The sequence below is a fragment of the Callorhinus ursinus genome, unplaced genomic scaffold, assembly GCF_003265705.2.
Source record: "Callorhinus ursinus isolate GAN/ISIS: 27379988/994484 unplaced genomic scaffold, GSC_fseal_2.0 scaffold132, whole genome shotgun sequence".
NCBI classification, from domain to species: Eukaryota; Metazoa; Chordata; class Mammalia; order Carnivora; family Otariidae; genus Callorhinus; species Callorhinus ursinus.
The window spans coordinates 219,741-235,635 of NW_027397194.1; the positions used below are offsets into that span (position 1 = coordinate 219,741).

The 15,895-nt window shown below is 40.1% G+C and overlaps 2 protein-coding genes across 5 annotated transcripts in view; both read right to left on the reverse strand.

Moving 5' to 3' along the window:
- Positions 1-9,340, reverse strand: part of CD163 (CD163 molecule) — a 44,280-nt gene extending 34,940 nt beyond the window's left edge. For 2 of the 4 annotated variants that reach the window (XM_025862738.2, XM_025862737.2), the window contains exons 1-4: positions 9,182-9,340; positions 7,726-7,812; positions 6,433-6,753; positions 3,152-3,472 (exon numbers count right to left, since the gene is read on the reverse strand). In XM_025862738.2, coding sequence (XP_025718523.1) covers positions 3,152-3,472; positions 6,433-6,753; positions 7,726-7,812; positions 9,182-9,212 — 760 coding nt within the window. In that variant the 5' untranslated portion in view covers positions 9,213-9,340. The remainder of the gene's footprint in view (positions 1-3,151; positions 3,473-6,432; positions 6,754-7,725; positions 7,813-9,181) is intronic. The other 2 variants (XM_025862740.2, XM_025862739.2) reach the window with 1 other exon arrangement.
- A 1,692-nt stretch (positions 9,341-11,032) lies between these two features.
- On the reverse strand, positions 11,033-11,701 carry LOC112816306 (coiled-coil-helix-coiled-coil-helix domain-containing protein 5). The gene has a single exon (XM_073890185.1). The coding sequence runs from the start codon at positions 11,521-11,523 to the stop codon at positions 11,191-11,193; it is 333 nt and encodes a 110-aa protein (XP_073746286.1). The 5' UTR covers positions 11,524-11,701; the 3' UTR covers positions 11,033-11,190.
- Between the last annotated feature and the right edge of the window lie 4,194 nt (positions 11,702-15,895).

Sequence of the window (15,895 nt, forward strand, 5' to 3'; positions counted from 1 at the left end):
GAAATTAGTCAATCAAAGAAAGACATTTATCATATTACCTCACTAATATGAGGAATTCTTAATCTCAGTAAACAAACTGAGGGTTGCTGGAGTGGTGGGGGGTGGGAGGGATGGGGTGGCTGGGTGATAGACATTGGGGAGGGTATGTGCTATGGTGAGCACTGTGAATTGTTGAAAACTGTTGAATAACAGACCTGTACCTCTGAAAGAAATAATACATTATATGTAAAAAAAAAAAAAAAGGAAAATAACAGGAGGGGAAGAATGAAGGGGGGGGAATCAGAGGGAGAGACGAACCATGAGAGACTATGGACTCTGAGAAAGAAACTGAGGGTTCTAGAGGGAAGGGGAGTGGGGGGATGTGTTAGCCTGGTGATGGGTATTAAAGAGGGCATGTATTGAATGGCGCACTGGGTGTTATACGCAAACAATGAATCATGGAACACTACATCAAAAACTAATGATGTAATGTATGGCGATTAACATAACATAATAAAAATAAATAAATAAATAATCAGAGCGATGAAAAGTATAGCATAGGAAATATAGTCAGTAACACTGTAATAACTTTGTATGGTGACCACACTTATTGTGGTGAACAGCCAATAATTTATGGAATTGTTGAACCAATATGTTGTACACCTGAAACTAATATAACATTTATGTCAATGATGCTTCAATGATAACTTTTTTAGAAAAAGGAGACAGGGGGCACCTGGGTGGCTCAGTCGTTAAACGTCTGTCTTCAGCTCAGGTCATGATCCCAGGGTCCTGGGATCGAGCCCCGCATTGGGCTCCCTGCTCAGCAGGGAGCCTGCTTCTCCCTCTCCCTCTTCCCTGCTTGTGTTCCCTCTCACTGTGTCTCTCTCTGTCAAATAAATAAATAAAATCTCTAAAAAAAAAAAAAGAAGAAAAAGAAAAAGAAGACAGGACTTTTCAGTACAGAGAACATGTACTATAAAAAGAGTTTCTGGGGTGCCTAGGTTGCTCAATCAGTTAAATATCTGACTTCAGCTCATCTCATGTCTCAGGGTCCTGGGATCGGGCCCCAAGTGGGGCACCCCGCTCAAAGGAGAGTCTGCTTCTCCCCCTCCCTTTAGCCTTCCCCCTACTCTCTCTCCCTCTCTCAAATAAATAAATGAAATCTTTTTTAAAAAAAAAAGGGGTCGGGGGACCTGGGTGGCTCAGTCATTAAGGGTCTGTCTTTGGCTCAGGTCACGACCCCAGGGTCCTGGGATCGAGCCCCACATCGGGCTCCCTGCTCGGCAGGAGGCCTGCTTCTCCCTTTCCCACTCCCCCTGCTTGTGTTCCCTCTCTTGCTATGTCTCTCTCTGTCAAATAAATAAATAAAAATCTTAAAAAAAAAAAAAAAAGGAAAACATTCCTAACAGGAGATCTAGGGGCCACATTTTATCTAGAGGTTTGTTTGACTATCACAGAGTTTTTATTGGAATTGTTTATTTTTCTTGTTAAATATATATTTGCATGTGTTTAGGTGGTATGCACACACTCCGGTTTGCCCAGGACTCAACACTGATTCATTACCTGTCTAGGACTACCCGGTTTGCATTATACACCTGGCCCCTTTGTGACCACTTCTTTAGTCTAAAAGCAAGCAAAGAGAAAAGGGAACCTCATCATTACCACTTTCACCTCCCCCAATCAATATTCCTCAAAAAACAGAGCTTGATCCTGAGCCATCTCTTATAATAAATAAGTTGCCCCTTTCTTCTGGTAGGTTTAGCATTTGCTGCCACAATACAGTTTACTGGGAGTCCTCAGCATTGAGAAGAAATGTGCTGATTGGGGACCTAGAAAGATTTTGGTGGGTAAAGGAGAATGGAAGGTAACTCCTGTGCTTTTTTTGATCCCCAATCCCTCTTGCTTTCTTCAGCTAATAAATTCCATCTCTGCTGTAGGAATCCCATTCTTTGTAGTTCAAACAATAGATGGTCATGTTGTCCAACAACAACAAAAGGCCAATGTAAGAAATAGAAAAAGAGCCAGAACCCCCATGACACTGTTTGAGTGTTTGAATCCAGCCATGCCTGAAGCCAACAGTACCTCTGGATTTCCCAGTTTTCTGAGTCAGTATCCTCTTTCCTTAAAGTTAATTAGTTAGTTAAAGTTTGAATTGAGTTTTCGTCATTGGAAAAAAAGAAGATATCTGGTGAATACAGGGACATTTTTACTCTATTACATTTTTCTGAATTTTCTCTGGGGTTCAGGACCTACTAAGCTTCAAACTAAGAATTCAAGTGAAGTCTTCACACAGTGTCATCTTACAACTGTACTGAGCTTTGACAACTCACTTAAGAATCATGAGCTTTAAAAAAAAAAACAAACAAACTTTTTAAATATTTGCATTGTTTTGAAGTGAATTCTTTTACATGGAGAGCTCTCCTAATCACTGAGATGTATATTTAACAGGGAGTTCTATATGTTGGTCCAAACAACCTTGCTAATAATTCTGGTGAATGTTGCTGTAATTATTATTAAAGTCCTTAAACACTGAAAAAAAAAAGAATTCAAGTGAAAAAAAGGGGTGTCATCCCTGCACACACAAATCCACTGTCCCTGTGCCCTGAGCAAGCCTGGAACACGAAAGTCTCTAGACACAGAGTCTGTTCAAACCATAGCACTAGCATAAATGAGGTTTTAGTAGAAAACCAAACTCTTTTTTATCATTTGATTCTGTGAATTTGAACTAATATTTTGGGAAGGGGTGGGTTAAACTTTTTGCAGGTAGAGGATGATAAAGAAGGTGATTTGTTTTTAAAAATCATCCCAAAAGTACAATTTGCTAGTTCAGCTGGGTTTTTTTTTTTTCCTTTTCTCTTTTTCTTTCTTCTCTTTTTTGGGGGGGTTGGGGGGAAGAGGAAGGATTGGATTATTCTCTAAACACCTCCTTCTATCCTCATGACTGGGATCTCAGTTTCCCTGTTCATCCCTCCTCCCTAACCTAGTTATTCTCATTTCAGTTAAGATAAAATCTCCGCAGGTATCAGACGGGGAACCTGAAATTAGTTCATAATAAGGTGACTGAGGAAGCAGGCCTCATTCTGTTTTTAAGAGTTCAGGCTTTTCAGACGCTTACTCCCTTTCTTTTGTCCTCTCAGGAAGAACAGAACAAACCCAGATCAGTCCTTACCCAAGCAAATCACTCCAACATCCTCAGAGTGATCACAGTTATGCTTTCCCCATCCTTCGTGCTTGCAGTTCCAGAGAGCTGACTCATTTCCACTGCATATAAGATCATCAAACCAGATTGGTCCAAAACCTTCTCCAAAATTAGCTGAACCAGAGAAACTGACAGCACTTCCACATTCGAGCTGTTTACAAACCACAGAAGCATGATCTATGTTGAAGTTATCATCACACACTGTTCCCCACTGTCCTTGGAACTTGACCTCTATTCTTCCAGAACACTGGTTTCCTCCATTCATCAGCCTTATCTCCAAGTTGGATCCATCTAGAGCAGAGAAAAGACCAGAGTTCAGAAGTGATATTCATTCAGAAGTGACTTTAGGAAATAAGATTTCTCTGGACGTTTGAGATTTGATGCTGTCCTTAAAAATGGTGCCTCATTTTGGATGCTGCCCATCTTTACATATGGGGAAATTTTAATCTTTTAAAGACCGGCTAACAATGAGGACTTTCATCTACACCTACTTACCAAGGAAAATGTTTTACAGATTAAAATTTGCTTTCTGTTTTGTTTTATTTCCTTCCATTATTAAGGCAAAGTAAGCACTCTTTTACATAGAAATTGATAAATTTGACTTAATGCACTTATTTTAAAAACTAGAGAAAATAAAATTAGCTCATCTAACAAAGTAGCAAAAATGGAAAACTGGTCGTTTGTTGAACATTTAAAATCTTTTTTAATCTGTCTTTATTATCTACAGTTCAGAGCATGAAAAATTGCCTGAAGTCAAATATAAAATTAGAAAACAGGAAAAAGGGGGAAATAAAAATGCCTAAGCATGCACAATAGTTTGCAAAAGCATTCTATGGTATACCAAATTAATAAAAATTAAAAAAAATAAGTCAAAATAATTTATTTCTTACCAATCTCCTGTTCGAATCAAAGCTTCCCCTCCCCCAAAGCATCTGGTACCATTTTTTAGCAAAGAACAGCTTTTTCATAAAGGAAATTCTCTCTATACACTCTTCCCTAGATTTTCTATGAGGACTAAAATACCCAAGAAAAGGAGATTTGGGATGAAATCTGGGGACACGTGAAAAACAAAAACTGTTTGGGCTTGAACAAAATGTTTAGAGGCTCTCTTTTTGAGAAAGGGATTCACTTTTAAAAGCTCTAAATACCAGGCAAAGACCTCTACTTAACAGGATTTTTTATTCTGGACAATTAATAATCATAAAAGTAGTAGTTCACAATTAAAATATGCATCTTATGTTCCAAGTGTATCACCTAAGCTATCAATCTTAACAACATTGAGCATTATGTGTTATTCCCACTGTCCCTACTTCACAGATAAGCATTCTCAGTTTGCCTAATTGTCACAGGATCATACACCTAGAAAATAGTAGAGTCAGGAGGTTAAAAGAAAAAGCAGTCTAATACCAGCCTTTACTCTCCTGATTGTTATACTATATTGTCCCTGTGCGTGTGATGATAACATAACCTCCCAACGGGTAGAGGATCTAAGGATTGAGCATTAGTCAGGGTGGGGAAATCTCAGAAACATAGCCTCTGAAACCTCATGAAACTAGGGAGTCCTTGGGTGACTAGGCATGTACCAGTTGGAGCATTCACTGTATAAACTTCAAAGAGCAAATTTGATTAATTCTATCCTTAAGTATGAAAAAACAGAAAACAAGAGTTAAAAATGCTACACTGATATCTTGGCTTAAACAGCTCTGTAGGCTGCAATAATTATGGTAAGAGTCTGGCAAGAGTTTTTTTTTTTTTTAAGATTTTATGTATTCGTTTATTTGAGAGAGAGAGAGTAGGGAGGAGCAGAGGGAGAGAGACAAGCCGACTCTGCGCTGAGTGTGGAGCCAGAGTGAGGCTCAATACCATCACCCCAAGATCATGACCTGAACCAAAATCAAGAGTCTGACACTCAAATGACTGAGCCACCCAGGATCCCTGAGCCTGGCAAGATTTATTAGGATTTTTAACTTCGCTGTACGCGCTCAATGTAGATGTTACTATTGTCATTCCCTATCTTTCCCCTGTGATGATTAACAATAAAAGACAAGAAGAGGGAGGAGGGGGAGGGGGGGGGGGAGGGGGGGGAGGGGGAGGAGGGGGAGGAACAGGAGGAGTGGGGAAGCGCGAGGATGGAAGGAAGGAAAAAGGAAAAAGTAGAGCTCTACATGTATTAAAGCACTGAGTTTTCAGAAACTGAAGTTTAGAAAAATTTAACAATTTGCTCAAAATAACATTCATGAGCAGCTGAGTTGGAATTTAGTCCCGCATTTTTCTAGATAATGGCCTGTGTTGTTCCCAATACACCCCAATGCCTGGAGAGAGACTAGTCCTTTCTAAAAATCAGTCCCATGGAGGAGACGGTCTCCAAGAAAGAGGCTAGCAGAGAGAGGCCAGTGAAATGAACAAGGAGAAATGGGAAGCCCAAGAATCTGAATTGGGTCATAAATATGACCCTGGGATTTATAGCAGCAAGGTCTGATGCAGAACTTTCTGAGTTATTGTAAGGTCAACTGAGATAAAAGTTATGAAATGTTTTAGAAATCGAAACCGCCATGGGGCACCTGGGTGGCTCAGTTGATTAGGCATCTGACTTGATTTCGTCTCAGGTCAGGATCTGAGATCGACCCTGTGTTGAGCTCCATGCTCAGTGAGGAGTCTGTTTGAGAATTCTCTCTCTCTCTTCTTCTCCCTCTGTCCTTCCCCCAGCTCTCTCTCTCTCTCTCTCAAATAAAATAAATAAATAAATCTTAAAAAAAAAACCCACAGCAAACCACCATTAAATAAAATGAACAGCATTATACACTGGAAAAAGCGATTATACTTGGCAAAACATCCTTCCTCCAACAAAGGATTAGTGCTAGGAATATTTATTTCTCGATTCAGTAAGTTGAATATCAGTGAATGGACAAAAAGGTCAATGCACAAAAGCAGCACATTACTGAGAAAGAGGACAAAGAATTCACTTAGATATCATACTCTTATGTAGGAGCAGAGACTTACAATAAGATTACTGACTGTAAAATTGAGGCTAGTCCCTTCCTTATTGATTGTGGTTTTCAGAATCTCTTTTGATTTTTTAATGGGGTTTGTCATGCATCTTCTGGTCTTTTAGCAATGGATTGGGTGATTTTATATATGAACTAGATGACTTACAGAAGAAAACTGGCTCCTTTTCGTTTTTAACCCATCTACATATTCTTCCCCACACACAAAGCATTTCATGTCGAGGCTTTGACTTTTGTAAGTCCTACCTGAGCATGTTACTCCAACATCTTGTTGATGAGTGCAGTTATGCTTTCCCCATCCATCATGTTTGCAGTCCCAGAGAGCAGATTCATTCCCTCGACAAGAAACATGATCCATCCAAATGCGTCCAGAGCCTGCCCTGGAATTAGCCCATCCAGTGGCTTTGATAGCAGTGGGACATCCCAGCTGCCTGCAAATCACAGAGACCTCATTCATGCCCCAGCCATTATTACACACAGTTCCCCATTCCTCCTGGACTTTCACCTCCACTCTCCCGGTGCACTTGTCTTCACCATCCGTTAGCCTCAGCTCCTTCTCTGTTCCCCCTGCAACAATGCGTAAAGGCAGCAATTGGTCGGGATCCAGAGCGAGTGGAGAATTATTATTCCTTAGATTACTTATTTTTCAAAGCCAAATTTGAGAAACATTCTGGACTCATCCGTGGAACAATAGAAGTATGCTATTTCATGGGAATGCAAGTACAAATATCGGCATCACAGGCTTCAGATGAAGCAAGGACATAAAACCAGTTAAGCTGAGGAACGCAATTGTGAGATTCTTTCTAATGTCGATTTATATAATCTCCACAGAGAGTTTACTATGTAAATAATATATTACAAAATTTTATAGGTATGAGCTATGTAAGTTTCTCCAAGTTCCTAAGATTGATAGAAAGAAGGCTCATGATGAGGATGAAGAGATCAGTCTTAAGGAATTTAACGCCCATTACACACATATATGGAAAACACCAAGACTTCTTAAAATACTAGTTGAAATCTGGCTGAAACTTTTCTACTTAAATGGAAGTTGAGATGGAGATATTTTCCTATTATCTCCTATCATGAAAAAAATCCCTCTCCCTCCCCCAAACCACCCACCCCCCAAATGTCTCAGCTACCATCCTACAATTACTTTAACTAACATAGGAACCTGTGGTCTCACTGATATCTATCTGACCTCCCTCAACACATTTTAAGGTAAATTTTGGCATTTGATTTTATTAAAGTGTTCCTCAAATTCCATTTCATCCCAATAATTCTGAGGTTTTTACTCTTCTGTATTGTTCCCTATTTTTTAGGTAGACATTATTTTAAATCTTTAAGCAAAATGCACATTTTTTCCCCAGTGAAAGTTAATTTTATTTTGCGGGAAACCATGCTATTTTGTTCCTATTTTGGTGTCACATGGTTAGGACCGTATTTTGTGCTTTTAATATCTGATCCTTTGAAGTCATGAAGCATGTTTTTAAATGCTGTTGAACCTTCAGGAGAATTATTTGCATTTGACAAAGCACTCACCGAGAGAACTGGTGATCAAACAGGCACTGAGAACTGAGACCACAGCCACAGTGGAGGGGCTCAAGAGGGTGAAACATCTTCTACAGTCTGTGAAAAAAGAAAAAAAAGTGGAAAAGGAAAAGGACAAAAGTACTGCCTTCCCAAAAAAGAGACTTTGGAGAAGACAGATGGTTTCAGAGATTTGAGGTCAACAAGGAAAATCGAACCAAGACAAAGAACCCTTCCTTCTAAAAGGCAAGGTGGACAGGAAACATTCATACCCAGGATCATGTAGTCTCAGCGAAATAGCTTTGGAAATGTTCATTTTAGAGGCGACCTAGGGGTGAGTAATTAGGAGGAAGCTGTGGATGGAAAAGAATTTTAAGAGCAGACCTTAAAACCTAGAAAATCGAAAAAGCATCGATGAAGCTTAGCAGGGGCACAGAACGGTAGTCAACTACTGAGGTCCCTGTCTCCAAGCCCACTGGACCCAGATGGTTAGGTGTTAAGTTCCAGGAGGGAACAGATTCTATGTATCAGGCTCAGCACTACTTCACCAGTACCTGGCACAGTACCTGCTAAATAGTAGCTGAACATTGATGGAATAAAGTTATAATGTTTATATCTGAAAAAACCAAATACTAGATCTTTTCCCTAGATAGAGCATAAAGCTCTAAAGCTTTCATTACTCTCACTTCTTGTTCTTACTCTAACCCGACACTCATGTAAAAGCAAGAATGCATTGGTAGCCACATAGGAGCATGCGCTTTGGGATAAGTCACTGAACTGTGCACTTAGGACTTGTGCTTTCATGTGGTATCCTATACTATGATTAAAAAGCTTTGAATAAAGGGCCCCTCAGTGGTTCAGTTGGTTAAGCATTGGCCTTCGGCTCAGGTCATGATCCTGGGGTCCTGGGATCCAGTTCCAAATTGGGCTCCCTGCTCAACAAAGAGTCTGCTTCTCCCTCTCCCACTGCTTGTTCTCTCTCTCTCTCTCAAATAAAGAAATAAAATATTAAAAAAAAATAAGCTCTGGAAAAAATAAAAAATGCGAAAGGAGTTTAACACATCCATGTAAATCATGAAGTAGATTTCAACATTCAGGGATGCTATTCTAAATTTCCGTATGTGATCAACTTGAAATCAATATTCATTCCTGTATGATCTATCTATGTTTTCTAACAATTATTGTTTTCCTACTCAACACAGTTCAGTTCGTTTCAGCTCCTTTCTTAATTTCACCTCAGCAGTTTTACAAAATTGATGCCAAATCTAATCTTTTTTTATACCAAATCTAATCTTTATCCCCCATCTTCAATTTTGAATCTATGGCAGATAAAAGTTACTGCCATAAAAGCTTGATGCCCATTTCCCATTCCTTACTCTCCCAATGCCAATCACTATTAAATAAGATCCATTGACTGTTAACTTTATACTACATTAAAAGGCAAATGTAGACTAAAAGAAATGTTTACCAGCAGATCCAGAGTTTCCATGTGGGACCATTCTGAGTTTGTCCAGTCCAAAGTTTTAATGATTTCTAAATCGTCTTGTATTTTTCCTTTGAAATGTTCTGCTAAAGAGGAGGACCACTAAGACTTCTAAAAATCATCTCACTTCCACAAAACAAAACAAAAAAAACCAGAAAGGCTACATAATGGAGGTGGAGTCAGTCAACGAAAAAAAAAGGAAGTCATTCATAAACTAAGGTTCCCTTTCATGCTCATGTTTTCTTCAATATGGGACATGAAACAGCCAAAAGAAACTGAGAAACATTTACTACCGATTTATAAAAATTAAGGGGAAATATTAACTCATGTCCTATTGCTATTGAAATGAATATTTAGATTTCAGTATTTTGTTTTGGACTAATAGAAACAAGAATGACAATCATTATGTAGTTATGTCAAAAAACCTAAAGTGAAAGAAGCAAAGCATAATTTAATAATATTTTATCATTATAATCACTTGTAATACTATTACCATAATCAAATGTGCCAAATGAATAAATCTGTAGACTGTCTACGGACAGCACTTGCTTTTTCTTTTCTAATGAGATGAATAAAATTAGCCATGACCATTACAGATTCTACAAAGGGTGCAATACAAATTTATAAGACATAACTTTATCTCTAAATAACTCAAATTCAAGTGAGAGAAACACACATGTTAACAATAATAAACAGAGGTTCAAAGCACAGTGTGAAAAATAGAGAAAAAAATGGTCATATCAACTGGGAGACAGGAATGAGCAGTCAGAAAACTCTTTTCTGTGAGAAGATGCTCATATTGTATCCTAAAATATGAGAAGGGCTTTGCCCCAAAGAAAAAGGATAAAGGGATTTTAGGCATAAGAAATGACACATACAAAACAATACAGCCATATGAAAACATGGAAATTTGATGGTCCATGATAGTATAAACATTCTCAGGTATAAGTGGTGTGCCAGAATAGGGGAGTTTAAGAAGCATCTCCCATCTTGCAAGGAGATACTACAATCAGGTCAACAAAGGCATGCTGGCTTCTTTCCATTTCTTGGACATAACTAACCTCTTACACACATTGTTCCTTCTGTGTGTATTGCTTCCTGCCACTGTCTTTCCGGAGCTAACCCTTACTCATCTAGCTTTTAGTTCTTCGTTAAACACCACTTCACTGGGAAAAATAACCTTAACCTTGAATTACTCAGGAAAATGTGCACTCACAGTAACCTGTGCTTTGAAGATTATAACTCATACTTTTTGTAATTATTTATTGTTCATCTTACTAGCTGGTCTTAAAACACCAAGGATAGGAAGCGTGTCTTCTTTTTCAACAAGACATCCACCAGCCCTTGCCAAGGGGTAGGCACTTGATAATACCTATTTTTTGTTACTGTGACAAATGTTGTTGATAATGTTGTTATTGTTGCAGAGCTAAACTGCAACATGAAGTTTACATGAAAAAGGGCATCCTGTACCATGCTAAAGAATTTGAACTTTATATTATAAAGGCCTACTCCTTGGCAAAGAAATTCTCTCAAGGCAACAAACTAGAGCAATCATTGAGCTTAACCTGTTGGTTTCTCATCTCTCATGGATCACTGTCTTTTGTTGCCTGATATTCAGTGTCTTGAAAATTGTCGCTTCACCTATTTTGTCTGTTTTTCAGTTATTTCAGGTGGGAAAATAAATGCACTTCCTTTTTCTTCATTCTTAATGGAAGCAGAAATTTTTTGCTCACTAGGATTTTTCTCTTTTGAATTTTGCACTGGTCTATTCCTTCCATTCCCCTATTTTTTTTTTTTTCAATTGGGTCTTTTTTTTACTTTTTTTTTTTTTTTTTTTTTTTTTATACAGAGTCTTTATTTATTGTGAGTCCTGCTGTCCAGAGAAGCCAGACTCCCATCCAGGCCCCTCATGACTCCACCTGGCCACTCTTCAGGACTGGGGGCATCAAGTGGCCAGTTGCTCAGGTCCAGTTTTCCTATGGTTCAAAGAGTCCTCAGGAGGCAGGAAGTGGCTTTGCCTCCACAGCTGAGGGTGAGTGTGCTGGCCGCACCTGCTCAGCACACTGAAGGAAGCGGCGCACATGCTCTGCACAGTTGCCCACAGCTGCCTCATTCTGTCGAAGACACTCCTCAAAGGCCTCAAAAGGCTCAGCACAGGCCTGGTGGATCTGACGGATGATTGGGTGGGAGGACGTGCATTGAGCAATACTCATCTTAAGGTGATGACAGTCCCGCTGCCATGACTCAGGCTTGGCCGCCACACACTGGCCATATTGCTCCAGCTCTCGGCCACAGTAGCGAGCAGTGACCTCCAGGGCCGCCTGCATCTCCAGGCCGGTGCCGGTAGGGAATCAGTCAGGGAGGAAAGTCCCGCCTTTTCCGGTACAGGTTGTCATGGCGGCGCCCAACTCCGCTGTCCTTGCCTCGTTTTTTCCGGTCGCAGAGCCGGCAAGCGGACCATTCCATTCCCTTTAGGCCCAACCTGTCATGGCGGCGCCCTGTCTCTTCTTCTTATACTCTTAATAGATTTAAAAAACAACATTCTACTTTCACTGCACTTTACTCTTGTCTTCCTTTCTATTACCACACTGCCTCCAATCATCCTCAATATTGCTACCAAGATAAAATGTAAAACACAAAACATCTTGGGGTGCCTGGGTGATGCTGTTGGGTAAGCATCCGACTCTTGGTTTCAGCTCAGGTCATGATCTGAGGGCGGTAAGACTGAGCCCCCTGCATTGGGCTCTGTGCTCAGTGGGGAGTCTGCTTTAAGATTCTTGCCCTCTGCCCTTCCCTCACTTCTCTCTCTCTCTCTCTAAAATAAATAAATCTCTAAAAAACACACAGAAAAAAACATCTTTTTGATACTCCAATTTTGAAAAACATTTCCTGTCATTATTTGTCTGTCATATAACCTGTACTTTGAAAATTGTAACTTGTACTTTTTATAATTATTGTTCATCTTACTTGCTAGTCTTAATATACCAAGGATAGGAAGAGTGTCTTCTTTTTCAACAAGTTGAATATATGACTCCTCTGTTTGTTATTTCTTGTGACTTTCATTTTTTCCCTTTGCCCTTCAGTCCTGCTGCTGCACCCTTTTCTCTCCCAGCTCTTGTCATGGACCAACACTCCAGTATTTGATGCAGATCCTCAACTATACATACATGCAGCCTTGTAAAATGAGTTTTGCCTGCTTGTGTTTTTAAATTACATAAATGACATGTTATAATTAAAAAGTAAGAGAGGCACCTGGGTGGCTCAGTCAGTTAAGCATCTGACTATTGATGTCAGCTTAGGTCATGATCTCATGGTCATGAGATCAAGCCCCATGTTCAAGTGTGGAGCCTGCCCAAGATTCTCTCTCTCCTTCTCCCTCTGCTCCCCCTCCTTCCCTCTCTGAAAAAATAAATAAGAAAAGATAATAATAACAATAATAACACAAAGGATAAGTAGACAAATGGAAGAATATTATTATAAAATTATGTACTATATATATAAAGTAGCAAAATATCTTTTGAAGGTAGACTATGATGAGCTACATTGTATACTATAAACCTAAAGAAGCCACTAGAATAACAAAACAGAGTGGTAGCTAGTAAGCCAACAAAGTAGATTAAGTGGAATCAAAGGTATTTAATCCAAAAGAAGTCATAAAGAGAGAAAAAAAGGAACAAAGAATAGATTGGACAAATAGAAAACAAAGAGCAAGATAATAGATTTGGACTCAACTATATTTATAATTACATTAAATGCAAATGGTCTAGGCATACCCAATTAAAAGGCATAAATTAACAGCTTGAATTAAAAACACAATTCAGGGGGGCGGAGCAAGATGGCGGAGGAGTAGGAGACCTGGATTTCGTCTGGTCTCAGGAATTCAGCTGAATAGGGATCAAACCATTCTGAACACCTACGAACTCAACAGGAGACCGAAGAAGAGAGTAGCAACAACTCTCTGAACAGAGAAGCGACCACTTACTGGAAGGTAGGACGTGCGGAGAAGTGAATCCGAGGCGATATTCGGGAGGATAGACGGCGGGGGAGGGGGCCTCCGTCGGCCGCTTCTGGCAAGTGATAGAGCGCGGAGCACAAAATTGGACCTTTTAGAAGCCGGCTCCGCTGAGGGATATCGCTCCAGTGGCTAAGCGGGGGGTGGAAACCTCATGGGACAGTGTGGTCTCAGGACCCTCGGGGTCACAGAAAAACCGGGGGTGCCTGAGTGCAGCAGAGCTCCCAGGTATCGGAGCGGGAAAGCCGGCTGCAGAGACGGAGCCGAGGCGCAGGCTCTCAGTTCGGGGTTGCCATAAACTGTGATCCGCAGCCCAGTCGGGCCACTGCTCCTCCAGCAGGGACCCAACAAGTGGCAGATCCGGGGAGACTCCCCTTCCTCCCCCAGGAGGAGCGGTGCAGAAGCGCACCGCAGGGATCTGCTGGGTTTGGAGACTCCACACGGGGTCGGGTGCCAGAGATAGAAATGCTCAGTCACAGGCCGGGTGAGCACGGAGCGCGGCCGGAGACCAGGGAGACGGAATTGACTGCTTTTCTCTGGGGGCGCACTGAGGACCCGGGCCCGAGTTCTCAGCTCCTCCGGGTGGAGATTGGGAGGCCACCATTTTCACCCTGGTCCTCCAAAGCTGTACCAGAGCTTGCAGGGAACAAAAGCTCCTGAGAGCAAACCAAAGCAGCTTGCTTAACCCCGACCGAGAAGGGCAGGGCACTTCCGCCTCCGGCAAAGACATTTGGGAACCACGGGCAACGGGCCCCTCCCCCAGAAGATCAGCACGAACAGCCAGCAAGCCAAGACCAAGTTTACTGATCAAGGAGAACTGGAGAACTCCAGCGCTAGGGGAATACTGCACATAGAATTCATGGCTTTTTTTACCATGATTCATTAGTTTTTCAAAGTTAATTTTTTAACTCCTTTTTTTAATTTTTCTTTTTCCCTTTTTCAACCAACATCTTATCAATCCCTTTTTTAAAAAAAACATTTTTTATTTTTCATTTTTAGAATCATATTTTATCCCTTCACAGTAGTTACCCTTATTTTTGGCATATATATATATAAGTTCTCTCTTTAAAATTTTGAGATACAGTTTCTTCTAACAGATCAAAATATACCCTAAATCACTAGTGTATGGCTTTGGTCTAGTCTCCTGCCTGATCACATTCTCTCCTTTTATTTTCTCTCTTTTTAAAATCTTCTTTCTTTTTTCAAACAACTTCTTATCTTATCAATTCCTTTTATAAAATCTTTTATAATTTTCATCTTTAGAGTCATCTTCCATCCCTTCATTGTATCAACCCTTATTTTGTACATATATAAGTCTTTCTTCCTTTAAAATTTTAGGAGGCACTTTTTTCTAACAGACCAAAATATGCCCAAAATCTAGTGTGTGGCACTGATCTATGCACTAGCATGATCATATTTGATCATATTCTGGTTTTTTTGTATTGTTCTGTTTTTGTTTTTATCTTTTTCTTTTTGTTTTTGTTTTTCTTTTCTCTTTCTTTTTTCTTTCTTTCCCTTTCTTTTCCCATGGTTTCAGGTCTTTTCTGATTTGTATAAAGTATATTTGCTGGGGACGTTGTTAACCTGTTAACATTTTGTTCTCTCATTCATCTATTCTCCTCTGGACAAAATGACAAGATGAAAAAAATCACCTCAGCAAAAAGAACAAGAGGTAGTACCGTCAGACAGGGACCTACTCAATACGGACATTAGTATGATGTCGGACCTAGAGTTCAGAATCATGACTCAGAAGATACAAGCTGGGCTTGAAAAAAGCTTGGAAGTTATTAGGGAAACCCTTTCTGGAGAAATAAAAGAACTAAAATCTAACCAAGTTGGAATCAAAAAGGCTATTAATGAGGTGCAATCAAAAATGGGGGCACTAACTGCTAGGATAAATGAGGCAGAAGAGAGAATCAGCGATATAGAAGACCAAATGATGGAAAATAAAGAGGCTGAGAAAAAGAGAGATAAACAACTACAGGATCACGAGGGCAGAATTCGAGAGATGTGATACGATAAGATGAAACAACATTAGAATAATTGGGATCCCAGAAGAAGAAGAAAGGGAGAGAGGGGCAGAGGTATATTGGAGCAAATTATAGCAGAGAACTTCCCTAATGTGAGGAAGGAAACAGGCATCAAAATCCAGGAGGCACAGAGAACCCCTCTCAAAATCAATAAAAATAAGGTCAACACCCCAACATCTAATAGTAAAACTTACAAGTCTCAGAGACAAAGAGAAAACCCTGAAAGCAGCTCGGGAGAAAAGATATGTAATCAACAATGGTAGAAATATTAGATTGGCAACAGACCTATCCACAGAGACCTGGCAGGCCAGAAAGGACTGGCCTGATATCTTCAGAGCACTAAACGAGAAAAATATGCAGCCAAGAATACTATATCCAGCTAGGCTGTCATTGAAAATTGAAGGAGAGATAAAAAGCTTCCAGGACAGACAACAACTAAAGGAATTTGCAAACACGAAACCAGCCCTCCAAGAAATATTGAAAGGGGTCCTCTAAGCAAAGAGAGAACCTAAAAGCAGCATAGATCAGAAAGGAACACAGACAAAATAAGTCAATCAGAGAAAGACATGTATCACATGACCTCACTGATATGAGGAATTCTTAATCTCAGGAAACAAACTGAGGGTTACTGGAGTGGTTGGGGGTGGGAGGGATGGG